This window comes from Grus americana, chromosome 6 (assembly GCF_028858705.1).
Source record: "Grus americana isolate bGruAme1 chromosome 6, bGruAme1.mat, whole genome shotgun sequence".
Classification (NCBI taxonomy): domain Eukaryota; kingdom Metazoa; phylum Chordata; class Aves; order Gruiformes; family Gruidae; genus Grus; species Grus americana.
Window position 1 is genome coordinate 1,442,385 of NC_072857.1, and position 25,647 is coordinate 1,468,031.

Here is a 25,647-nt window from a genome sequence, read left to right on the forward strand (position 1 = left end):
ATAGGATAGGATAGGATAGGACAGGATAGGACAGGATAGGATAGGATAGGATACGATAGGATAGAACAGGATAGGATAGGATAGGATAGAACAGGATAGGATAGGATAGGATAGGATAGAACAGGATAGGATAGGATAGAACAGGATAGAACAGGATAGGATAGGATAGGATAGGACAGGATAGGACAGGATAGGATAGGATAGGATAGGACAGGATAGGACAGGATAGGATAGAACAGGATAGGATAGGATAGGATAGGACAGGATAGGACAGGATAGGATAGGATAGGATACGATAGGATAGAACAGGATAGGATAGGATAGGATAGAACAGGATAGGATAGGATAGGATAGGATAGAACAGGATAGGATAGGATAGGACAGGATAGAACAGGATAGGATAGGATAGGATAGGACAGGATAGGACAGGATAGGATAGGATAGGATAGGACAGGATAGGACAGGATAGGATAGGATAGGATAGGATAGGATAGAACAGGATAGGATAGGATAGGATAGAACAGGATAGGATAGGACAGGATAGGACAGGATAGGATAGGATAGGATAGGATAGAACAGGATAGGATAGGATAGGACAGGATAGAACAGGATAGGATAGGATAGGATAGGATAGAACAGGATAGGATAGGATAGGACAGGATAGAACAGGATAGGATAGGATAGGATAGAACAGGATAGGATAGGATAGGATAGGATAGAACAGGATAGGATAGGATAGGATAGGATAGAACAGGATAGGATAGGATAGGATAGGACAGGATAGGACAGGATAGGATAGGATAGGATAGGATAGGACAGGATAGGACAGGATAGGATAGGATAGGATAGGATAGGATAGAACAGGATAGGATAGGATAGGATAGAACAGGATAGGATAGGATAGGACAGGATAGGACAGGATAGGATAGGATAGGATAGGACAGGATAGGACAGGATAGGATAGGATAGGATAGGACAGGATAGGACAGGATAGGATAGAACAGGATAGGATAGGATAGGATAGGACAGGATAGGACAGGATAGGATAGGATAGGATACGATAGGATAGAACAGGATAGGATAGGATAGGATAGAACAGGATAGGATAGGATAGGATAGGATAGAACAGGATAGGATAGGATAGGACAGGATAGAACAGGATAGGATAGGATAGGATAGGACAGGATAGGACAGGATAGGATAGGATAGGATAGGACAGGATAGGACAGGATAGGATAGGATAGGATAGGATAGGATAGAACAGGATAGGATAGGATAGGATAGAACAGGATAGGATAGGACAGGATAGGACAGGATAGGATAGGATAGGATAGGATAGAACAGGATAGGATAGGATAGGACAGGATAGAACAGGATAGGATAGGATAGGATAGGATAGAACAGGATAGGATAGGATAGGACAGGATAGAACAGGATAGGATAGGATAGGATAGGATAGAACAGGATAGGATAGGATAGGACAGGATAGAACAGGATAGGATAGGATAGGATAGAACAGGATAGGATAGGATAGGATAGGATAGAACAGGATAGGATAGGATAGGATAGGATAGAACAGGATAGGATAGGATAGGATAGGACAGGATAGGACAGGATAGGATAGGATAGGATAGGATAGGACAGGATAGGACAGGATAGGATAGGATAGGATAGGATAGGATAGAACAGGATAGGATAGGATAGGATAGAACAGGATAGGATAGGATAGGACAGGATAGGACAGGATAGGATAGGATAGGATAGGATAGAACAGGATAGGATAGGATAGGATAGAACAGGATAGGATAGGATAGGATAGGACAGGATAGGACAGGATAGGATAGGATAGGATAGGATAGAACAGGATAGGATAGGACAGGATAGGACAGGACAGGACAGGACACTCTCAGATGGAAGTGACCTACAATGACCACCTAGTCCAACTGCAGTCACAGAAGGGCAGCAGGTTGGTTGGGTCAGGCTCTGGCAGCATCCTGGGAAGGAGGCAGTGCTCCCCCATCCACCCCAAATAAACCAAAGGAGTTTTTGAGGAGAGGCCAAGCTGCTGGAGACCCTTCTTTCAAAACCAGACCGATCTGCTCAAGCCTGCTGCAGACACATCACTCGGCTGTGCCGATTCATGCTCCTGGTTCGGACTTGGTGGTGTTTTTACTGTTGACACCCGGCAACTGTACATGGCTATTTTTGCTGTCAGTCAAGGACTGGTAGAAGAGTGTGGTACAAAAAGCAGCAGTCTTTTACAAGACAACCTGAGGAAGTGTTAGCAAACAGGGGAAAAGAAGTCCAGATTTTACCTTGCCACACCGGCACTCTGCTCACCGCACGTGCAGAGCGCAGGATCAGCACACAGGCAGCAACGCACGCCCTTCCCTTCCACAATAACACGCAGAGAATTGAAGTATAGCCAAAGGTGTAAAAAAGCAGGGAATGCCACTCAAAAATCATGATAAATGATGAAAAGAAATTTTGGAAGTTAGTATAAAGTCCTTGGGTGTACGACCGATGGGTCATACACTGCAACCTCCAGGGAAAGCACTGAGCCACAGCGCTGTCTGAGCCAACCCTCCAGCAGTGCTGAGATTCCGAGCTCTTACTCCATGCCAACATTTATAACAAACCCCATTTTTTTCCTCAGTCGGATCTGTCGTTACTAGTTATGTAGCAAGCATCAGCATTCGTGCAGGACGGTCCAGAGCCCGCGAGTCAGACGTGCCCGTCCGTGCCCGCAGCTGTGTGTGCACCTCCTGACCCACGCGTGTCCGTGCCTGGGACCACCCGGCTGCGGCCTCGAGGGGTTTTACATACAGACGATGTCACGCACAGCCCTTTTCCCGGCCGCTGTTGGTGGTGGCTTTTGTACCCGGCTCTGTGACGGTGCCGCCCATCGCTCCATCTCGCCCAGACCTCCTCCTCCAAGGAGGAGCCCCCGGGAAGCCATCGCCTGGCCCCCAAACGCAGCCCCCAGCCCACGGCTGTCCCCGGGTGCTGCCGACCTCCAGCACTTTGGGGAGGGTCCGGGGCGGCGCGGGGTGCCACGATGATGGGGACACCCTCACTTACACCCAGCCCTCCCGGCTCAAAACGAGATGGAGAAGGAAACCCAAACACAAGCACAGTAGGATATCAAACCAGACATTTATACAAAGTATTACTCATTTTTAAAACCCACAGGGTCAACTTCAGTTGCGAACGTGTTTAAACATTATTTTCACCATAGAGAAAGCAGTAAGGAGCGACGCCGCCGGCAGCGCAGCCAGCGCCCGGGGACCCGGCTGCCTGCCCGCGCTCGGGACAGCTCCGGCTGCGAGACCGCGGCTCCGGCAACCTCCACCCGCATCGCCGCTGGCCCAGCTGGGCCGTCAAAGCAAGAGGGAGCGAAATCCGGGCACTGCGGAATTACGGGGAATTGCGACTGCCTTTGGGGTGCAGTTCGTCCGGAATAAATGCCTGCTTGGCTTCACGGAGACATTCGGCTATGCTCATGTTTAGCTATTCTATCAACGTGAGAGATCAAGCACGTCCTGCTTATTTAAAATGGTTTTCTTGCACATACATTATAAATCACGAAGATTTTAAAAAATTTTTACTAATCGTATCTAAAGTGTGAATTTTATTCATTTATTTATCGTTTTGCCTAGGCTTATTAATACAAGTTTCTTCTCTAAACAATGCCTTATGAAATACATTTTCATTTCGTTTTTCCGGTAGCCTAGACACAGGAAAAGAAACCCCAAGAAAATGTTAAAGCAAAATAGAAACCAGCAGTTAATTTAAGGCGAGCACATTTGGTGTTAGGAATTAACTAATACACCTCCTTTTAAGAAAAAAAGACATGCACCATAACTACTTTGTCGAACAAAACGTCACGATCCACATCAGAAAAAAGAAATAAATAAACATTTCCAAATCAAATTATAACTTACCCTGAAAGTAACCCACTCGCATGTTTTACCTACTACTTAAAGAAATACAGGGGAAAGGAACGCCCCTTTCCGTATTTTTCAGAATATACAGTATGAATATAGTAGGAGTCATGCCATAAAACTATATGCAAAAATTGCACACTATTATTGCATGCGTGTTGTGATACTACATGCCAACGAACATCAGCTCGCCGATCGTCCCGTCGTTCGTACTTACAGCGCAGCCACCGCTACCGAGGGGATGCTCCTGCCTCCCGGCGCGCCGGGGACCACAGAGTTCAGCAGACAGACGGCTGGTGGGGGGCCGGCTCTCCTGCCCACGCTGCCCTGGCCAGTAGCAGTCCGAGCTCTAAGCGATAGCTAGAAGTCCCGTCGGGTTATGTGAACCGATCCGAATTCATTTTTCGCAGTTTGGGTGGAAGGTTCCCCTCCATCCTGCCGCCGCCCGACAGCTTCTGCAGCTTGGGCGGCAGGTCGGCCACCGACTGGCTGATGGGATCCGACATCATCTTTGTGGTTTTAGACACCAGTTTCTCCTCCGAATTCCCGGGGACTGAGCTGATCCGCTGGAGTTTCATGGGCAAATCCCCCATGCTGTAGGCCTTCTCAGAGGTGGTGGAACTCATCCTGAGGAGTTTTTTGGGGAAGTCTTCCCTCCCAGTTATTTTCTGCAGTTTTGACGGTAGTTTAGTGCCAACTTCGTCGAGACCATCCAGGCACTCCACCGAGTTATTCCTTTCCTTGCTGTTGCTGACAGCGGGCGCTATCAAGGGCGAGGACATGAGCAGCATCTCCTCCTGCTCCTTCACGCTGTACGGTGGGGTGGGGACCTCGAACGTCGCGTGGAACTGGGAGTAATCGACTTTAAAGAACCCCTCTTCCAAGGAGATAACAGGGAAGAAACGATGACCCCAGAGCACCTCGTCCTCGGTATAGGATGTCCTGGCTTGGCACGTCATCCCTGCAACGAGCAAGGGAGAAAAACTTGCGCCAGTTATGGACAATTGTGGGTGCAAATGAATCTTGGGGGTTTTTTGAACATTTCAGTGAAACGTATTTTAAGGTTTTAAATGTATAAAAGAAAAGGCACTGGCATGCCTACCATACAGTAGCTATTACATTGTCATCCTCAAGGCGGAAGAAGCCAACAATAGAGAAAGGAGCGCAACTGAGTAATTCACATCTACTGTTACGGACACTTTTGAAGGTGCTGCTGGGAAAGGGCGATACAAAGGATAACTGATAAGCCCGGTATTAAATTAGCAAGAGCTGCTAATTGTAATGTAAAGTTGGACTTGTCAGGATCTTAAAGTATTACTGAGTTATTCCCTATTTTCCTCATCTTGACGAACGCATACAAAACCAGACCCTACGCTTTACGCATCGGATGCAGAAACCAGCCCGTGTTGGTGCATTCCGACCCACCAGCGAGCAGTAGGCATGTCCTACGAAATACAGTTATTCCTCAAAAGGGCTTCACCAGCAATCTGCTCACAGATCCATCGCTGCCAGGCTGAAATCCAAGCTTCAAAAAAATTAGCAGGAAAGAAGAAATATGACTAAGAGACACAACACTGCCCTTCCTCCGCCGCCTCCCACCGTGGAGAAGAGTCTTCCTCCCGAGCACCCAGACTTGGCCATCCCGGTGACGCATCTGACCTCGGAAATCAAAGGGAAACGATGACTGTGGATGGCCGGAGGCTTTTGGAAGAAATCCTGCCGCTTCTTTTTTTTAAGGTTTTTTTTTTTTAAATGGTATCTGTAGCAATGTGTAAATAGAATTACCCTGCCATTTTATCCTAGTATAGCCAACTGGAAATATGACATTTGGTTTTCAGGAAGCTAAATCTACCTCTGCAAACACATCCTCTGCTCAGCTGGCAAGAATGCCTCTAAGTCAGGAGGAAATGAAAGGAAACTTTGGAAGGCACAAGAAAAACGGTAGTGGGGCTGTAGCGAGGGGGAGAGGGGATGGATATGTGCCTGTGACATACAGCCAGAAAAATAAAATTTTTTACACTTTGTGTTACCGCTACTGGAATCAAAGTTTTATTTTTGCACAGCGATTTCCACTGCTGATATGCCTGAGTATATCATAAGCCATAAACCACACAGTTGTCTGCTTTATCTCTTAGGAGAAAAAGATGAACTTGGGGTTTTTTACCGCTCCCACCGCCGTGCAGGGGCCTGAGCTGAGCTCACACCCCTGCAGAGCAAACCCTGAGACCAGGCGATCCTACCCCCTCCCCGGCCGCAGACGGGACGGGAGTCTACACTTCACGGCGTGTCGTGTGTTTCAGTTCTGCTTACTGAGCGAGGTGGAAGCAATCACATACCTAATGGGTTTAGAAAAAATCTGCAGTTTTTAGAAAAATGGTAATCAGAGTGAGCACTTCTTCCATCTGTGTCCTTTACTCTGCAGCTGTTCATCAGCCGCACCTTCGCCGCAAAAGCCCAGACCTTTCCCCCTCTGCTTCTTCAGACCTGACTTCCGAGGGCGACCTCATTAGCGAAGGACCGCGTCTAATAATGCATGCAAATGGCGGGAGCCCTCTTTGGAACTGGGGCTACGGTGCCTGTGAAGCAGATGGCTGGTTAACTCCGGTGACCTACGCTTTAGATAACAAATTGCTTAAAATGCAAATCTCTCTGTACAGAAAAGCTGATAATTGTCGAACTCGCTGCGCCACAGGCTTTGCTGGGGGAGGTGAGTCGCACCTCCGGCGTGACCGAAGGGCTCCCGTGGGAACACCGCCGGGGCGGCCACGCCGGCCGCAGCAAGGCTGCTCTGCAGAGAGCTGACTGCCGGGTGGAAATCCCTTGCACAGCTTTTTCTTTGCGTTGGCAACACTAAAAAAAGAATTAAGCTTTATTGCAAAAGGTGTGCTATCAAAATGCCATGGGGGGTGGGGGGAACACACGGGTCAGCAATGCTGCTGGGGCTCAGCAAAGGGGGTCAGCTGCACCTGCATCCCCATCCCCATCCCCATCCCATCCCCATCCCCATCCTCATCCCATCCCTATCCTCATCCTCATCCCCATCCTCATCCCCATCTGCATCCCCATCCTCATCCCCATCCCATCCCCATCCCCATCCCCATCCCATCCTCATCCCCATCCCATCCCATCCCCATCCCCATCCCATCCCCATCCCATCCCATCCCATCCCCATCCCATCCCATCCCATCCCCATCCCCATCCCATCCCCATCCCCATCCCATCCCCATCCCATCCCATCCCATCCCCATCCCATCCCATCCCATCCCCATCCCATCCCCATCCCATCCCCATCCCATCCCCATCCCCATCCCATCCCATCCCATCCCCATCCCCATCCCATCCCCATCCCCATCCCCATCCCCATCCTCATCCTCATCCTCATCCCCATCCCATCCCATCCCCATCCCCATCCCCATCCTCATCCTCATCCTCATCCTCATCCCCATCCCCATCCCATCCCCATCCCCATCCCATCCCATCCCATCCCCATCCCATCCCATCCCCATCCTCATCCCATCCCCATCCCCATCCCATCCCATCCCCATCCCATCCCCATCCCATCCCATCCCCATCCCATCCCCATCCTCATCCCCATCCCATCCCCATCCCCATCCACATCCCCATCCCATCCCATCCCCATCCCATCCCCATTCCCATCCCATCCCCATCCTCATCCCATCCCATCCTCATCCTCATCCTCATCCCCACCCCCATCCCCATCCCATCCCCATCCCCATCCTCATCCCATCCCATCCTCATCCTCATCCCCATCCCCATCCCATCCCCATCCCCATCCCCATCCCATCCCCATCCCATCCCATCCCATCCCATCCCCATCCCCATCCCCATCCCATCCCCATCCCCATCCCCATCCTCATCCCATCCCATCCTCATCCTCATCCCCATCCCCATCCCATCCCCATCCCCATCCCCATCCCCATCCCCATCCCATCCCCATCCCATCCCATCCCCATCCCATCCCCATCCTGTCCCATCCCATCCCATCCCATCCCCATCCTGTCCCATCCCATCCCATCCCATCCCCATCCCATCCCATCCCATCCTCATCCCCATCCCATCCCATCCCCATCCCCATCCCCATCCCATCCCATCCCATCCCCATCCCATCCCCATCCCCATCCCATCCCCATCCCCATCCCATCCCCATCCCATCCCATCCCATCCCATCCCCATCCCCATCCCCATCCCCATCCCATCCCCATCCAATCCCATCCCCATCCCATCCCCATCCCATCCCCATCCCCATCCCCATCCCCATCCCATCCCCATCCCATCCCATCCCCATCCCATCCCCATCCCATCCCACCCCCATCCTGTCCCATCCCATCCCGTCCCCATCCCCATGAGATCCCGCGGCCGATGCTGCACGCCCAGGGCAATGCCGGGGGATGGGACCGGTCCCCACCATCCCCACCATCCCCCGCGCTGCGGGGTATTTCCACGCCTGATCGATCATCCTGCCGTCTCCCGAACCTGCTGCTGCCAGCAGGCTTTCAAAGGAGGAATTTTATACCTGCTTCCTATCGAAAAATGTATGAGCTGAACCTCAGGAAAATCAGCTTCACATTTTGTTCCACTGATGTAACCCTTTGTAAGCTCACTGGAGAGATAAATATTTGCAGGTATATAATTTTTCTTTAAAACCAATTTATGTTCTTCACTAACAAACCCGAGGGTACAAATTATTTAATAGCCTCTCAGGACGAACAGCAGCGGCTAATACGCTCGTCATTACAGGGAATACCTGTCACGCTAAGCAGACGATGCTAAGAGGTGCTAACGTGCTCTGATAAGCCCTCGGACGAGAAATCAATTCTCAGGTTTTCTTCCAGCTCTGCTGCATTTCCCGACTCTTCCTTCCCGCTCGGCTCTCTCGGCAAAGCCGCCGGCTCCCAGCTCCAGCTCTGCAATGCCCTTCTGCTGTTACGCGCTTCGAGCAGCCAGCGGCCCCGGCTGCAGCCGTCTCCTTTGTATTACTACAGCAATAACCAGGGGGGTGCAGAGGGCACTCGATGACCAGAGCCGTCATCCACGTCCTCGCAGCAGCTCTTTGCTCCTAACGCGCGGCCCGTGCTCCCTCCCTGGGACCGTTATGGCCCCGGCTCCTCGGGGCCGCCCGCCGGAGCAGCAGCGGCGCGTCCGTCCCGCAGCGGGAGCACCTCCTCGCGCTCGCTGCATCCAAAAGCCGTGTGCTCCTTCCCACGGCGGGGGTAACGCCAGCCGCAGCCGAGGCGGGTCCGTACCCACGCACAGCATCAGCGCGGCGGGGGAAACGCGTCGCCCGCAGCTCGGCTCGCCCCTGACCTGCACCACAAGCCACGTCCTGGGCAGACCGCCCGGGGAGGAAGGCACCCGGCTGGAACCCAGCGGGTGTTCCCGCTCCCTCCCACAGCGGTGCAACCCACCACTGCCAGCCCCGCTCCACATCTGCCTCAGGATTATTTGCCATTAATTTATGCTCAGATAAATACAGGCCTTTTATTTTAATGCAGGTGTAGTTTCTTTCTGGGTCTTGAAAAAATAAACCGTACGGAGCAGCGGGTGGCTGGCAGCCGTGCTGTGCCGTGCTGTGCCGTACCATGCCGTGCCGTGCCATGCCGTGCCAAGGCAGGCGCGGGGTCGGGCTGCTGCCGTACACCTACCAGGGGACCGCACGCGGCCGTGGGCACGGGCTGACCCCAACGGGTTCCAACGGAGCAAGCCATTGACGTCAGCTAAGAAGTTTTCCTCTCCTCCTGTTGCTAAGAAAGGCTTTTCGGGTTTTTGTGCTTTTTTTTTCCCCCCAAGAAGTTACTCATCAATAGGGTACACAGCCAGCGGATCCTTCGATGCCTTCATCATGTTAATGGGCCTGTTAAAATTTTACCAAGTTGTCTATATTATTAATATTCATTTGCAATATAAATTTTAAACTCTCGTTTGGAAGCAAACACGCTGTATGCGGTGCATATAATTAAAAAGCCATCCATTTGTCAAAGTAAAAGGTTTCGATGCACTTTGTTCATCCCTCCTGACGCGCGCTTCCATCACGCAGCGCTCTCCAGAGCTGCCAACGGCCGGTGGCTGCAACGCGCATTAGCAAAGCTCTGCCCTGCACACACATCGCAACAAGGCACCTGAAAAAGAGGAACACCTACGCACGTGTCCCAGCACAAACCCAACCCAAACGTCCGATAAACCCCCTCTGTAGCGTTTCAAAAGCAGAGGCTGCAAACCATTGCCCGGTGCGTCCCAGGGACGCGGTTCCCAGCCCGAAGCTCCCGGGGGCGCAGGCGATGCTGTTGTGTCTGAACACCCCGAACCCCTGCGCGTGTGGGACCAGCCCTGCCCTGCCCATCTCGCTGTTGCCAGGAATCGTATTCCTTCTGCAGAAACCAGGAGCTGACTTCTTCCAAAGTATTATGAATAAGGAGCCTAAAGGAAGGCAAGGGGAAAGTTTTGGGACTCATCTCCTCACGGGCAGAGGCTGGACTGGTGTTAGAGAGAGCTTTAGGATTAGACGTTTTGCTCCTGATTACATTCAGTCATTTACACCCACCCGTAGTGAGCGGGCATCCCTCCGCAGAGGCCGGCACATAGTGCCCCAGTCCGTAACACAGGAAAATCCCAGCCACGCATATTTCGGAAAATTTTCCATTAGCTTCTTTAAATCATGTACAGCAGAGCAGCTCTGGAGAAGGAGCACGGGCTAGACCGACGCACATCTCTCCTCGAGTCTGAGATGAAAGACTCTTTTCTTTTTTAGTAATCATGCCTTCTCCTTTCAGCATTTGCTTTATCTGAAGCAAGAGCTAGAGAAAAATGCATCTATCTGTCATATCATAAGTCATTAATTACAAGTTGTTATTTCTAATGAGGTGGAACTCTTGGTTTCAGAGCCCTCGCCGAGCTGAAAAAGTGGATGCAATTATCCCACCCTCCGCCAAGCAGCAGACTATTTAAGCTTTTATTTCCCTCTGTCTCTGGCTACGGCAGGTTTAGACTCAACGCCCCATTCCCAGGAAACACCCACGAGAAACAGGGCTGTGCAAACACAGCTGAGGGGGAGCGGAGCTCCCACGCGCTCACTCGATAACCACGTAACACAGAGGAGGTTTGGTGCCGTCGGGGCGATGCTGGGGTCAGAATTCCCCGGCATCTGAAATCCTGATAATCCAGTTAATGACCACGACAACTTCTAGCTTTGCTACAGGATAAGGCCAGCTCCCCAGGAAGGCGAAGGCATCCCAAGGGACAACGGTCGTTGCCACCAAACCCACCAAAAACCCAGCGTCACCTTGCATGGCCCAAAGTCCTGTCCCATGGGCGGTGGCCGTGATGTCCCCATCGCTGGCTTTGGGTTGCGATGGGCACCGCACACCCCGCTGAAGGCACCGGGCACAGCTCGACGTGGACAGCCCGTCCTTCATCACCGGGCTCTGTAAGCCTGAGCTCGGTTACGGTCGTTACTGTGGTTAGGGCTGGCTTTAGACATTTAGACGCGTCCTAAAGTACCCGGGTACACGTTCCCTCCTGAAGCGGCCAGGGAACGGTGAGAATACAAAGCGTTCTACCGCTGCGAATCGCTGTCAGCGCAGCTGCCTCCCCGAATTAATAAGGGGGCAGATGGAGGACAAAAAAATCTGTAAATAAGTGCTTTGACTAATTCTAGCCTATAATAACCCTCAAATTATTTCTAAATTTCTAAAGTACCCAGATGGAGCTGGCTGTATTCAGGCAATTTCTAGAACTCGTAATACACTGCCTCGAAAAAAATCACAGGCGTGCTGTTATTTATATGGCCCTCTTACAATTTATTGCAGAAGTTGGCTGATAGTTGACAAATCATAGATCACTAATAAGCTTTTAACAGCCCTCGCCCCGTCAAAGTCTCCCGAAGCAATTTAAGCGTACAAAGGTTACATGGCTCTTCCCTCTCTCCGAGGTAATGCCAGAAATTTCACCCTAAATCTTTTTGTGTTTCTGGGCTGCGCTTTGCTGGCCCAGGGTTGGGCACGGGGACAGCAGGAGGCGTCCTCCGCAGCACGGAAACGAGGGAAAGTCAATCTGAACCAGTCGGGGGAAGAGAGAATTATTTTGGCATTACGATGACTCAACAGCGTGTTGTCCCAACGGCACCAAAAAGGGCACCTTGGCATCCCACCCGCCAGGATGGGAGCGAAAAGAAGTTCTCCAGCAAAAATGCACAAAGCCTCGAAAATATGTGTTAAAAATTAATCAGCCAGCAGCGTTAAATCCATTACTAAGAATTAAGCTAATTTACGACTGCAATCGAAGGCCCGTGAAGGCAAGAGTAAAGCTTGATGTGCGACTTGATATAAAAACACACCGCGCTCAGCCTGCACTCGTGCAGGACTACGGGAAGATTTACCGCCATAGAAAAAGGGGGTTGCGTGATTTCCACAGCCATCTCTCCTCTTCCAGGACCGCAGAGCAAATACGGGAAACGAAGCCGGGTTTATCGCAGTTAGCTAAGCCACGGCGTGCTATCCTGATGTTAACATCTGGCCCCCGCGCCGCCCTGTCCCTGGAACGCCCACAGACGCCCGAGTTCTGCGACGAGCCCGAAATGGGAGGTCAGAGCCAAAACTCGGGGTGAAGGATGCTCTCAAGCTTTTCCCCTCGGTGTTCATCGCCACGTTACTTTTTAACGGAGGGAAAACCGCCAAGCCGTCCTACGCACGGCTGAGAAACGTGCCGCCCGCTGGAAGGGCTTCTAAGCAGCCAGAAAGCGCGCTGTCTAAACGCCACCACTTCCCATCTATTTGGAAAGAACAGCTATTTTTAGCATTAACGTTCTCCCGTCATGATTTCAGGGGGTATTTTTTTTATTAACCTGATGATAGTTTGAAGGGCAATAAAACTTTCTGCCAATTTGTGGTTGCCTCTGCCGCTGTCTGCTGTCGATGTCTGCTTTAATGCACCGGCACTTTTGCAGCCTGGTTTTCTTTAGTAGATGGGAGATGGGCAGCCACCTCGCCATCTATGCATTTAATGCGTCTCATTACTTTTAAAGTAATGTTTCATTAAAAAAAAAAAAAATTAAAGTAATTTTTAAAAAAAAAAACCTTTTGTTAAAGAGAAAAAAATACGGCATCTCCTGAAATGCAAGAGACAAAAAAGAGTCTGAAAGAAAAGGGAGGAAAAAACCGTGGAGAACCTGCCACTGCCCACGAGCCTGCGGTACCGGCGTGGGGGTCCACACGTGTCCCTGGGCACCCACGCAATGCGCACGCGGCTGGGACAGCCGGGAAACTCAGGGTGTCCGACAGACACGGGGCAGGGTACGGTGCCCAACTGCTCCAGCGAGAGCATCGTTTCTCTCGAAATGTCAACCTGCAGCAAGGCTTCATAAAAACCGTAATGCTTAATCGCCGCTTATTCCTGAGAGCCAGAAATTGCCCCAGCAAAAGGCGGCCAGAGATGAACCAAATTCCGCACGTCTGCAGAGGGGAACCAAGGGAGCGCAGCAAACCAAGGAAGGCGACGCACGCGTTGATGCAAACGTCAGGCATCGCTCTTATGCTAAACATTTTAATTTCTCATGGCGCTGAATAGCAAACCCAGGCTTCTGCTCTGCTGCTCGATTTAGACACGTTGTTTATGCTCCGGCACTATAAATACCTCCTGCTTTATTCAGACTGTGCTGTTCTCCCAGGAGCTATCTCGACACTTAAAAAATAGCGGTGACAGGCAAGGTATTTTTCTTATCAGCCGGTCCTCTTCTCAGGGCAATTTTTAATCACTCATAAACACATAGTTTTCTGACGTCTTGCAGACAGCTCATCTTGATGCTTACCAGGACCACAGCTCCCCATCGTTTGCACAGATTATAGCGGGTTTCGAAAATGTCATAAACCCAGCGTGTAAACACAAGGCACCGCCGCACGTGTTAATACTGTTCCCGTGTAAAGGAAAGCAACAGGCTACTGTCAGGTGAGCCAACCTCCCCTCTTCTCTATTAGCCAAAAAAAAGGGGGGGGGGGAAATCAAAGCACGGCAGCCTTCGGCGCTGCCCTTCTGTGCTCAGCCCGCAGACGTCTGCAGTGGTATTTTCCATTCTTCTGAAAAAACAGAGCCAGGAGCACAGTTATCTGAACAGAGCTGTCTAACACACATTTAACACAGTGACAGAAATTTATACTATCTGCGAATCTGGCCTGGTATTTTTCTTATCTCTTTTTTTTTTTTTTTTTTACCAAAACCCCCATATTATTCTGAGAGACTCTGATCCGTTCCCTCCTACCTCCGTGCAGGAGTGCGTCAGGGCTGATTTCAGCCCCTTCAGCTCCTTTCTTCGCACAGATTTTTTTTGCGGAGCCATCTGCCACATTCCCGTTTTTGCATCATTTCCCTCCTACCGGGATGTTATTGAATAAGCAGCCGCTGCACCAAAATGGAAATATTTAATTCCCTGCTCCACGCGGCTCTCTGCTAGGATGCATGGGGAGCGCTGCCGGTGTCGGGCGCGGGCAGGAGGAAGGGGCAGGAGGAAAGGGACAGGGGGACGAAAGGGGGATGGCAACGGGGAGAGGCAAGGCACCCCTTTTCACTGGCTGGGGACATTTACAGGAGGCTCCTGTACGAAGCTGGCAGTACCTGCGCAGTGGTACTCACACAGAAAATAGAGCTGCCCACCCGCGCCCCGACAAAGCGCAGCGGGTGCTCCCCAGAGCTCCCCTCCAGCCTCAAGGATCTGTAATTTTTACCGATACCACGCTCCTGTGATAGCGTTCCTCGTGCTAATAGCTGATAACATTTTCAGAACAGACCTTGGAGCGGACAGAGCAGGTTCACCGCCGGCGGCAAAGGGCGCTAGAGCCATCCCGCTTTGGGGAGCAGAGCGGCCGGTGGGGTGCGGGGCAGGTTGGGGTGCCTTCCTCTTCCTCCTCCTCCTCCTCAGCCCCAGCCCGGGCACCGCACGCTGCGTAAGTGGCAGTGAAATTCTGCGTGGCTGTGGGCACGCTGCACCCACATAGAATTTTGCTGCCACTTACGCACCACGACCTGCTCCCCGGGGCGTGCGTGGAGACCCACCACCCGAGCGGCGGCCGGAGAAGGGACGAAATCACCACTCTTGTTATTTCCTGCCTGCTCCATCCATAGCAAGCTTCAATTTTAAAAGCAAGAAGTTCTCAGCTATCCTTAATAGCAGAATAAGTTCCTTCCCTTATTTAGTACCAGAAGTGATTTCCCTTAACCTCCAAGCTGCCTGAACCACCTCCTCTCCTCAACCCCTTACAGAAAAGCCAGGGGTAGCTGCCTCTGTGCTGGATTTCTCTTTGAATTCCAAATACAGTTCTTCAGTAAGAATTAAAAACCTGGGTTCTGCAATTAATGGCGTTTTGGCTCCAAAGCGCAGCCAAAAATGCAGCGTTTTTATCTGTAGCACAATGTGACTGTCCATTGGGGATGCTAGGGAAGAGAATCGGGAAGAAAGGGATGTTTTGTTAAATCAGAAGAAAATTGTTTGTGGTCAGAGGATGCCTCAGGAACATACGGCTAGAGTGAAACGTGAGAAAAGTCTGCCAATCAGTCAGGTAGAAAAGGAAAAAAAAAGACATTTAAAATAAATTATTCTCTTCGAATGAGAACATTTTAATTATGAGGCAAGAAACACAAACCCAAACCCCAGCCCTTCCCTTTGAATACATGATTTCCTCAGCCGTCCTGTGCTTCTCCAAACACCCACCCAGCCATATGCTGCTGAGCACCAAAATAGAGCACTTTAATCTTCAGGGCTTTGGCAGGCCTAAAAAAAAAAAAACAAAAAAAAAAACCCCAAAAACCTGACGAAGTATTTCACGTTAGAGACTGCCTTCCTGGGATGGAAAAACTATTTCTCTTCGCATCGGAAAGTCCCATGTGCTGGCGCTATGCAATACGGCCAGCCGGTCGGTGCGTGGTCGGGCTCCAAGCTGCATGAGCATCTCCCGGGTGCTGCCCGCAGAGCTGGGAGGGAGCAGGGCAGCGACCCGCCGCAGCACCGGCTGCTCCGTCCAGCATCCCGCCGGCACCCGCGGCACGGGAAGGGCTCTCGGGGACGGCTGGGAGACTTCTCCAAACGCACCATAAACCTGGCAGCCCATTTCTCAGCTGAAAACGATGTGCCATTTGGTACGAATTGTATCCATAGGAGGATGAAATAAACCACGGAGCTCTGCGTGCAAATAAACTTCCCTTATCGCGTGCCCTCGGTCTAACGTATGTATTCATTCGCTCAATGCCTTCGCAACACTAAACATTTAAAGGCAATCGACCCATCCCAGAACTGCTTCAAACCAACCCGCTCCTGTACCGGGGTGACTTCTGCTCCTGCGGCCCCAGCCGGGGGGCAAAGCTCCCCGCGGGACACCCCCATACCGACGTGAGCCTCTGGCGAAAGAGGGAAAGCCTCATTTACTGTCCCCTCTTGGTGCACAGGTATTTGAAACCTGCGCTGATCACCGACTGCCCCAGAGCTGCCACGCACCCCCCCAGGTCTCTCAGGGCCAGATCCAGGGGTGACGGAGGCACTCCACTGCTGGAAACCAGGGGACAGCCCCAAACCCGGGGGAGAAGGGCACAAACGACCTCCTGCTTTGGGACAGCAAACCCACAGCAAACACCCGGAGAAGGGGACTGCCTAACGCTGGCAACCCTGAGAACCCTAAACCACCACCTTCTGTGCCGAGAGACACTTCTGTTCCTTCCCGCCACGCAGATAAATTCTGACGTTGCGTCTAAGCCAGCTCTTTCACCCCCATCTATCTGAGGGTGCCTGTCTTGCACTTGAAACATTCACAGCTCACAGCTCCATCACCAGCATCTCCCAGCCTGGGACAGCTGCTGTCGTGTATTTAAAATTAATGCACAGTGCTTAACACAAGATCCCTTGAACTAAACATAGCATTTGCCGCACGGGCTCCGGTTTCAGCTGACAAACATCTCTTGCAAACACGTCACGCACACAGAATTTCCTCGGGAAGAGATGCGTCAGTTCTGTCAGTGCAGGGAGAAACGAGTATCAGGCTGGACCTGACAATCTCCGGGCCATAAAAGTCTCTTCAGGAAACCAGACACACCGTGCTGCACCACATGTATGCATACCATAGAGATATATATGTAGAAAAGAAGTTACGCCCTTGGGCACAGCGCTGCATGCCCCTTGGCAGGAGAGTGGCCTCACAGGTTGCTACAGGCACCCAAGCGCCAGCATCAACTGTCTGTACTGGTTTCTACCATCGAGAATTACACTTAAATTACAGCAAAGCCGCGACAGCAGCAGTATTTGTACAGCTCCTCAGAAGCGATCCACGAGAAGAGCGTACGTGCAGAGGCTGGGGGAAGCGGGATGCTTCGCCGGGAGAAGCCAATGCCCGGCCCGGTGCCCACCCGAAATATGCAGCTTTAAATAGTGCGCTCAGTCCCGGCGGCTCCCACAGAACCAGGCAGTACATCCCTGCAAACACGCACTCCTTCATGAGCCTTCAGCTCCTGAGAGAAGTTTTGGGTTTTCATGCAAATTGTGTACGTATACACGTCCAGAAATGCCTCTGCGCTTTCAAAATAATCAAGAACTTTAGCAAGGAGAACACCTTAAACCCCAGGATTTTCTCATCTTTATGCAGTAATTTGTTGATGGTGTTGCAGGTAGCGCCTGGAATACGCACGAGCGTATCCACCCAACCCAACACCTATTTACGCTGCGGGAGGCAACGCGGATTCGTTCCAGGCTTCCCTCCCCCCCGGCGTGTTGTACACGCTTCTCCACGGGCTCGGTACAAGCTTCAACAAATCCGCTGCGCTCCTTTGATCAGGACATTTCACTTTTCGGTTTAAGTCAGATGTTACGCGTCTCAGCCGTTAGCGAGGAGGCAAAACGATGTTCTCAGTTGTACAAAAAGCTCTGCCTGGGTGCGAGTCCCAACCACCGGTGCACGCTACCGCTCGCCTTCCCCAGCTCCGCCTCAGTGCTGGGAACGCTGCTCAAACACAAACCTGAAATGGCAATACTTTTTAAGGATGTTCTTTAGCGTTAATTAACAGGAAGGCAATCACTTTAATTTTCCTGAGAGCCGTGCCTGAGCCCCAGGCACCTGGTGGGACATAACGGGGTTTTGTTCCTCCCGCAAAGAGCAGTGAAGTTCGAGCTGCCCGTTACCCTGCGTCTGCAGCCCCCGAAGGCTCGCTCAGCAGAACGCTGCAATCATGGGGGCTCTCCGCAAATCCGGGATGTGAACATCAGCCCGCCGAAATCCAAGGTCTCCCCTTCCTACGTGGTGAGCAGAGCATCTATCCATCACCTCCCCAACCTACCGAGCTCTTACTCTGCTAAACTAAGGCTTCCCTTGGGACGAACTTCTAAAAACGCATCTTCATGCATTCGGTAATTTTGTGTTACTTTTTTCCCCTTGGTAATGTATTGGACTGATCTCTACAGATTACACAGGTGCATTCATATCACCAGGTGCACAACGTTTCAGAGCTGTTCCTTCATTTGCAGCGTCATCAAACCCTTCCCGTATTAAAATAAAAATCAAAATCCCAAAATAAGACAGGACCAACATGTCCTGATGCTAAGGCAGGAAAGGCAGATAAGGCTCAGTTATTGAATGCTGTTTTCTTCATATGGCCCCGTCTTCCATTACGCTTTATACACGAAGCATCAAGAAGATAACACAGCAGAAAATAATTTCCTGCAGTGTGCACAGGAGTGAGACTATTACAGCAGTCGGCGAAGGTTAATTAGTGACTATCTACATCGCAATGTGATGTCACGCAGCGTACTTGTTATTTCCATGTGCACCCCAGGAAAATAAATAAGCCACAACTCAAAGCTGTACTGTACAAATAACCGTACGCCTATGAGGAGTTGCTAATTTTACATACAAACCCTTTTCCGCACATTTGAATTGCACTGGTGTTAACTCGCACTGGACTAGTTTAAAATCTTTTTTGTCATTTTGTGGAAAATCATTACTTTTCTTTCTGAAAATTTCAAAAGCAAGTCAGTATTTTTGACATTTCCTTGTGAATTTTGTATGGTATTCTTTTTCACTTCCAATCCTAAATCACAGCGTACTGCTCTTCTTCTAGGAAAAGACCTGTTGGGGTGCAGAGGTGGCTCCGCACCTTCATACAGGATGAGGCCGAATGAGTTAACGTGAAATGCTTCGAGCTGGTTAGACGGCAATCACCACGAAAGACCTGTTCACGTTCAAGAGCAGCGTTCACCAGTTTCCATCGCTTGGTCAGCTTTAGGTAATGTGAAGAATAAATACAAGAAAGTCCTGAGAAAGCCTTTGATGAACACGTAGAATCTAGCAAGCATTTCAGAGCTCAATAGCTCTCCCAAATCGAAGACTTGCTAATTACTTCCCAAACTGTGCTGGTGGAACTGGTCGAACCCTCGGGGCTGGGCACCTGCCGGGCCACCCAGGGAAGCCGGCGCGTTGGCTTTGCCCATGGAGAGACCTGCGTGGGCAAGGGCGAGATGGAGAGATGGAGGAGGAGGGCGAGAGATGGGGATGGATGGGCAAGAGAGGGAGGAGGAGGAGAGGCTGCCGGAAAGTACTCAGTTTGCCAACGAGTACTCGGAACAACCACCACCACCATGGAGCACCCTTCGGAAGAACACTCCTCCTTCACCCCCCACCCCAATTCCTCCCTTTTGTGATACCACTGCGTTCAGAAATTCAACACAGCAGGCACAGATGCTGCCGGGACTGTGTGAATTATCGTTCCTTGCTACACAAGAGTCACTTAAAGGTGGTGTAGATTTTTCTTTTGGGAAACACAGCTTTTTAACCCACTGACGGACACGACTCTCTCTGCCAAACTATAAATGTGCTACTTCCATGCCCAAGTAGGGCCCCGCGCCCCCCCGCCAGCCCTTGCGCTAACATGTAGGATGTATGGTATTGAACACGAAAGGAGACCGCGACAGCCGTGCTCCCCTCTGGGGGTCCCCTCCCCTGTCCCCCCCGTACAGCCCCGAGGCTTCGCCTCCAGGCGCACGGCAGCGTGCCAGCTCCTGCGGCACCAGTGCTGCTGCTTTTCAAGCTCCCGTGCAGCAGAGGACCCATCTCTACCGCAGAGGACAAGGTGCCACCTCATGGGACACCTCATGGGGCAGCACGGCTTGGAACCGAACCCCGGGCACTCACCCCGACCCACGTCTTCCTCATCGGGATTACGCAGCACGGGGAGGCAGAGAGCACAGAGAACTGACAAGTCCGTTTGGTGGGGAATGCATTAAATGGAGAAAAAAAAAAAAATAAAAGCGTTTACAAGCTCCTGCATGCACAGCCTTGCAGACCTGTTGTTATAAAGGCACGGTCGCTCACAGTTCTTCCCCACAAACTCCACACAGAATCCTAGAATCCCAGCCTGGCTTGGGTGGGAAGGGACCTCAAAGATCACCCAGTTCCAACCCCCTGCCGCGGGCAGGGACACCCTCCACTAGCAACCACCCTCCACATCCAGCTTCTCCTGTATGAAAAGTGCTTGATACAAATGCCATTGTTCAAAGTTTTCATAGTTTTAAGTAGTAACGTTACCCTTAACATACTCATACAGCCCCCGGGGGAAATAACTTCCTTTTTCCACTCAAAGTTGGCAAAGGTGACTCCTTCTCTTGGAAGGGACCCAAGGATGCCCCTTCCCGGCTGCCAGCGCCCGTTGCTGGGGTCTGCGGCTCTTTGTGTCTCTCTCCCCGAAGGACTTTCATCTGCAATGTCAGGCTTCCTATGTACATTTAAAAAACCAGTTAAATTTGCACAAATGCAAAGCAAAGTTGTTAACGTTAATCGCTTTCTAAGACAAGTCCAGCTGCATCTCAAAAACCCTGGCTTCTGGCAGGAGCGGTGCACTGACGTGACCAGATACTCTCCAGAGCATACGTCTTCTCCTTCCCATTTGCAACAAAAAAAAAAAAAAAGGCCTTTTTCTTCTTCTTTTCCTTTTGTCTATTACCCACTTCTCTGTGCACTGACGTATGACAAACCATGTAATGCATTTTCAAGCTATTATCCTTCTCTCTCTGAAAGATGCAACGTTCCTGAGACCAGACAGACAGACAGGGTCTTCTGCTGCTGGGACGGGTGCTGCTCTTCTGTTGCAGCCCCTCATATAAAGTGTGATGTATACGTGCACTCCAGGGACAGTAAAGAGCGCTAAACCCAAGTGTGAGCATCCTGGCACGCAGCACTGGAAAAGCCCAAAGGTCTGCTTCATCCCACTGCGCACCACCTCAGCCTCCTACCCCTCCCCTCATCATCACCCGCAAACCCTCTCACATTTATATTGTTTTATAACTTTCTGGAGAGCAGCCACTGCTGCTCATTTTATCCATTTTTTCCCTAAAATCCACATGCCTTTTATTTCCCGGCACCCAGGCAGGAGGCGAGGGGCATCCCACCCCAGCTGCGCGCATCGTGGCAGCACCCTCCACAAAGCCCAGGGAGATCTCGGAGGAGGAGGAGCGCTCCTGGGGTCCCCAAAATCCGGCTGTTCCAACCCGCGCCTTGCTCACAGGGAGCAATCCCGCCAGCCGGAATAGCGCCTTACACTACCTGAAAGTCATTAATTATTTTGTTTGTGTTTACTGATGTTCTCAGGTTGATCTGTTCAACGCTAATGAGCCATTTACTCTCAATTAGAAGCCTCTCTCAGAACAGAGCTCTAATTCCAGCGAGTTTTGCTGATGAATTAATTACAGTGTGAGCTCAGCCTTCTGCAGGAGCCTCTCCTCCCCTCGGAGCGAGGTCCCCTGAGCCGCGGCACCCAGAGAATATTATTTACCTTAACGCTACTGTCAGTGACACGTTCACGTGGGTAATGCATGCCCACAGACACACTCGGAGTGGAAAGGCAGGATGGTTTCACGGGTATCACGGATCAAGCAACATCCTGAGGCATGTTTGTCAGGCAGGTTTTAAACTCTTCAGCTATTCCAGGTTAAAAAAAAAAAAAAAAAAAAAATTAAAAATCCATTTTTTGTGATGTATGAGGCACTTAGTAGAAAGCATTATATGAATTTTTCCACAGCTTTAAACAGCCGCCCAGGTCTGGCTGCTGAGCAGTACTGAGAGAAACAGCCACAAGCAGAGAAACCTTGCACTGCAATGCCAGCTTGAAAAGAAATATTAAATATAAATCTGTGCTATTTCATCACGCAACATTAAGTCAGCAATGTTCCACTGTGGGAAATTTCATCCCCATTACTGCGTACCGCGTGAATTTAAAGCATCTGCAGCATAATGAGGAGGACGAAAGGAGCTCCAGTGAAACGCTGTGAATGTGCTTAGCACTGGGCTTTGTGTCCCATGAGCTGACTGCAGCTAATGTACGTGGAGTGTCACGCTACAAAATAAAAAGGCAAAAAAGAATGAATAATGAATCGGGCTCTGAAGGGTAGTTTGGAAGGTAGGTATATTGAGAGCCAGAGGCACTCGCTTTCTATCGGGACTTGGGCTCTGGGCCCTCGGTCGCTGCGGACGGAGCGAGTGCCCCGGACCCCCCGCAAACCGCGGCGCTGCGATGCATTGCCCCACCGCTGCTACTAACACCTGGGGTTTTACAAACCTACGGACAGCTTTGCACGCAAGCATCTTCTAATAAGACAGAGCCAAAGATACTCCTAGGCATGCGTGAGGCAGATGCGATGCCCCTTTCCTCTCTGCCGAAGCGTTGCTCCTTGGCACGAAGCACCAGGTACCTGCTCGGAGGGCTGTTACGACGAGAGCCGCCTTGCAAGAGGAGAACAGCCAGGCAGCCCCAGAGGACACGGATAATGCCGACTCTTTCCAGGGAAGTTTCTGTACTGTAGGCACCAGCATCTCCAAGAGCTGAAATTGCCATTCTGAGCTGCAAAATACTTGGGAGCAAATTCTGTGTTACGTGGAAGGTGGCAAACTGGAGACAAGGAAGTAAGAATTAAAACCCCCTAATTCTTGCGCTGCAGAAGCTGGCTGAGCAGCAAAAGCGTGTTAGATACACTTGGCTTGGCCATGTCATGACTCGGCGTAGCATCAGCTCATCCCAGCCCGCTGAGCCGCAGCTCGGTACCACTGCGAGTACTGAAGTGAGGGCAGGAAAACCAAAACCCCAACGTACGCCCACGCTGGCTTTTCTGTTTTACTGCTGCCGTAGCTTAGTGTGCTTAAGCTCTCTCCAGAAACTCTTAACCGACTATTGAGAAGACACGTCCCTGCCTCAATCCCAGCCCGGCTCTTTGCTAGTTACACAAAATAGGGGAGGCAACCAATTCTGCTCAGCTTTCCACAACGGGGTTTTTTTCATGCCTGGAACTCATGTAAATAGAAATAGTTCTTTAAGGGCAGAAAAGCATAAAAATTTCAAAGAGCAACTCGTTGGTGAGCATGGATTGCTCAAGAATAATTGCTACGCAATGCAATACACAATGGGTTGGAAAAGGAATGTATATGGCAAGAATGCACGCCATGGGATGGAGATGCAAGCTTCTAGCTGTAGTTAGATATTAGAAGCTCATTTTAAGTATTTACCCCTGTGGGCAACAGCTCTTTAAACGGGAAATCCTGGGGGCACTGACTACAACATGCACACCACTGCAGAGTAAAAGCTACCGGAGACTTTCCTTCCTATCCCTGCCCCGTGTCTTTCGGGACATCCTAATAAATCCCACATCCCCACACTTGTCAGCTTCCAAAATATTAAAAAAAAAAAAAGAGACTTCACCTGTGTCTAGTGGTCCAGTAGACATGGAGGCAGCAAGGCAGCCCGTCACCCGCTGCCCACACCGTGCTGGCCGGACCCCGCAGAACCAGCCCATCCGCTGACCCCCGAGCTGAAAACATCAGCAGCCACGAAAATCCTCCTGGAATATTTCAGCTTTAAATTTTAAGACATAGATAATCATTCTTAGAAAGCATTACTGTCTCAGGTGCCAAAAGGCTGTTTCTAGGGAAAATGCGGGCCTTCTCCGGAAGGAAACAGACCTGGATACCTGGGACGTGGAGAAGGTTGAGGTACTCAACCACTCTTTTGCCTCAATCTTCACCAGCAAGTGCTCCAGCCACACCGCCCAAGGGGCAGAAGGCAAAGGCAGGGGCTGGGAGAATGAAGAACCAGGTTCAAGACCATCTAAGGAGCCTGAAGGTGCACAAGTCCAAGGGACCTGATGAGGGCTGGAGCACCTCTGCTGTGGAGACAGGCTGAGAGAGTTGGGGTGGTTCAGCCTGGAGAAGAGAAGGCTCCGGGGAGACCTTAGAGCCCCTTCCAGTCCCTGCAGGGGCTCCAGGAAAGCTGGAGAGGGGCTGGTGACAAGGGCAGGGAGTGACCAGATGAGGGGGAATGGCCTGAAGCTGCAGGAGGGGAGATGGAGATGGGATGTGAGGCAGAAATCCTTCCCTATGAGGGTGCTGAGGCCCTGGCACAGGTTGCCCAGAGAAGCTGTGGCTGCCCCTGGCTCCCTGGCAGTGTTCAAGGCCAGGTGGGATGGGGCTTTGGGCAACCTGGGCTAGTGGAGGGTGTCCCTGCCCGTGGCAGGGGTGGCACTGGGTGGGCTGGGAGGTCCCTTCCCACCCAAACCATCCTAGGATTCTATTTTGCCCCGATAAGGTGTTTGTATGAAGCAACAGAGGGGTTTCAGCTTTGCTTGAACAAAGTCTCTCTATGTTGTTCTCCTGAAAAGACAGGAGGTGAAGAAACAAGTTGTGTTTTCACAGGTGAACTAGAGGAAAGGCAGAGATAAAAGAAGAGAAAAATCACATCCAAACAACAACATCAATAGTACCACTTTGAAACATGATTTCCCATTGGGAGTAATGGTAATAATACGATTTGAACAATAAATCTTAATGTCAGGGCAAGCCACTTTACAAACACAGCAATCTGCATGCTCCTCAAGCACCAAAATTGGGCTCATTTAGGTTACGAAAAATATTTCTGCAATTTAGTTTGTTATATTATTCCCCCCACTCCTTTTGGTTTTAAATATTCTTCCCATCTTTTCTCTCTTTTTCTTATGCCATTTCCTTCCTTTACCAGAAAAATACTTATTGGCACGTTCAAGCTCCAATCTGGCAGCAAAACTCCGAGCGGAATTCAGAGGATGACACCAGCTACCAGCTAACTAACAATTAACTCTTCCACGGCCCCAGGGCACCCTCAGACCAACCACTTCTTTGGACATTCTCTGCCTAAAGACACAGCAGTAACTGGGGAGCAGCCAGCGGGACATCCACCCCTCTTCTACGGGTCAGTCACGTCTAAAAAATTGGAGTATTTGAAACTAAAGACTTCTCTGTCATATCCATAGGAATAACAAAACACAGAACAAAAAATAGTTTGCTTTTCGCAAACCTTTTCTAACATACCTTGTTATTTGTCAGTAATTACTGCAATTTCTGCCGAGTTTTGTGTGGTTCTGTATTCCTTCACTAACTCACAAGCACGTATTTGCAAAGCTGGTTAACACGAGGCGGGGGTACGGCCCCTCGGCTCGCCGTGGCTGCACACGCGCTCCACAGCTGGATTACCTCTGGACCAATTCCGGCCTCTTTACTGCCTCTCATCTAGGATGACGATTCCCAAATTAGAGATCTTGCACTTCCAACGCTGCTACGGCATTTACCACCGCAGCTGCGAACTGGCTGGAAACGTAGTTTTTACTGTGGGAACTAAAATCACCGCTCCGGGAGTGAAGGGGGAAGGGGGA

General features: G+C 50.8%; 1 protein-coding gene and 1 long non-coding RNA gene across 2 annotated transcripts in view; both read right to left on the reverse strand.

The window, feature by feature from the left end:
* Nucleotides 1-1,783: 1,783 nt before the first annotated feature.
* Nucleotides 1,784-25,647, reverse strand: part of KCNJ3 (potassium inwardly rectifying channel subfamily J member 3) — a 51,981-nt gene continuing 28,117 nt past the window's right edge. The window contains exon 3 of the mRNA XM_054830786.1: nucleotides 1,784-4,905. Coding sequence (XP_054686761.1) covers nucleotides 4,322-4,905 — 584 coding nt within the window. The 3' untranslated portion in view covers nucleotides 1,784-4,321. The remainder of the gene's footprint in view (nucleotides 4,906-25,647) is intronic.
* Nucleotides 8,327-9,794, reverse strand: LOC129208297 (uncharacterized). The gene is made up of 3 exons (XR_008577769.1): nucleotides 9,608-9,794; nucleotides 8,710-8,941; nucleotides 8,327-8,565 (listed from the first exon to the last, which is right to left on the reverse strand). It is a non-coding gene; the product is annotated as an uncharacterized LOC129208297 (long non-coding RNA).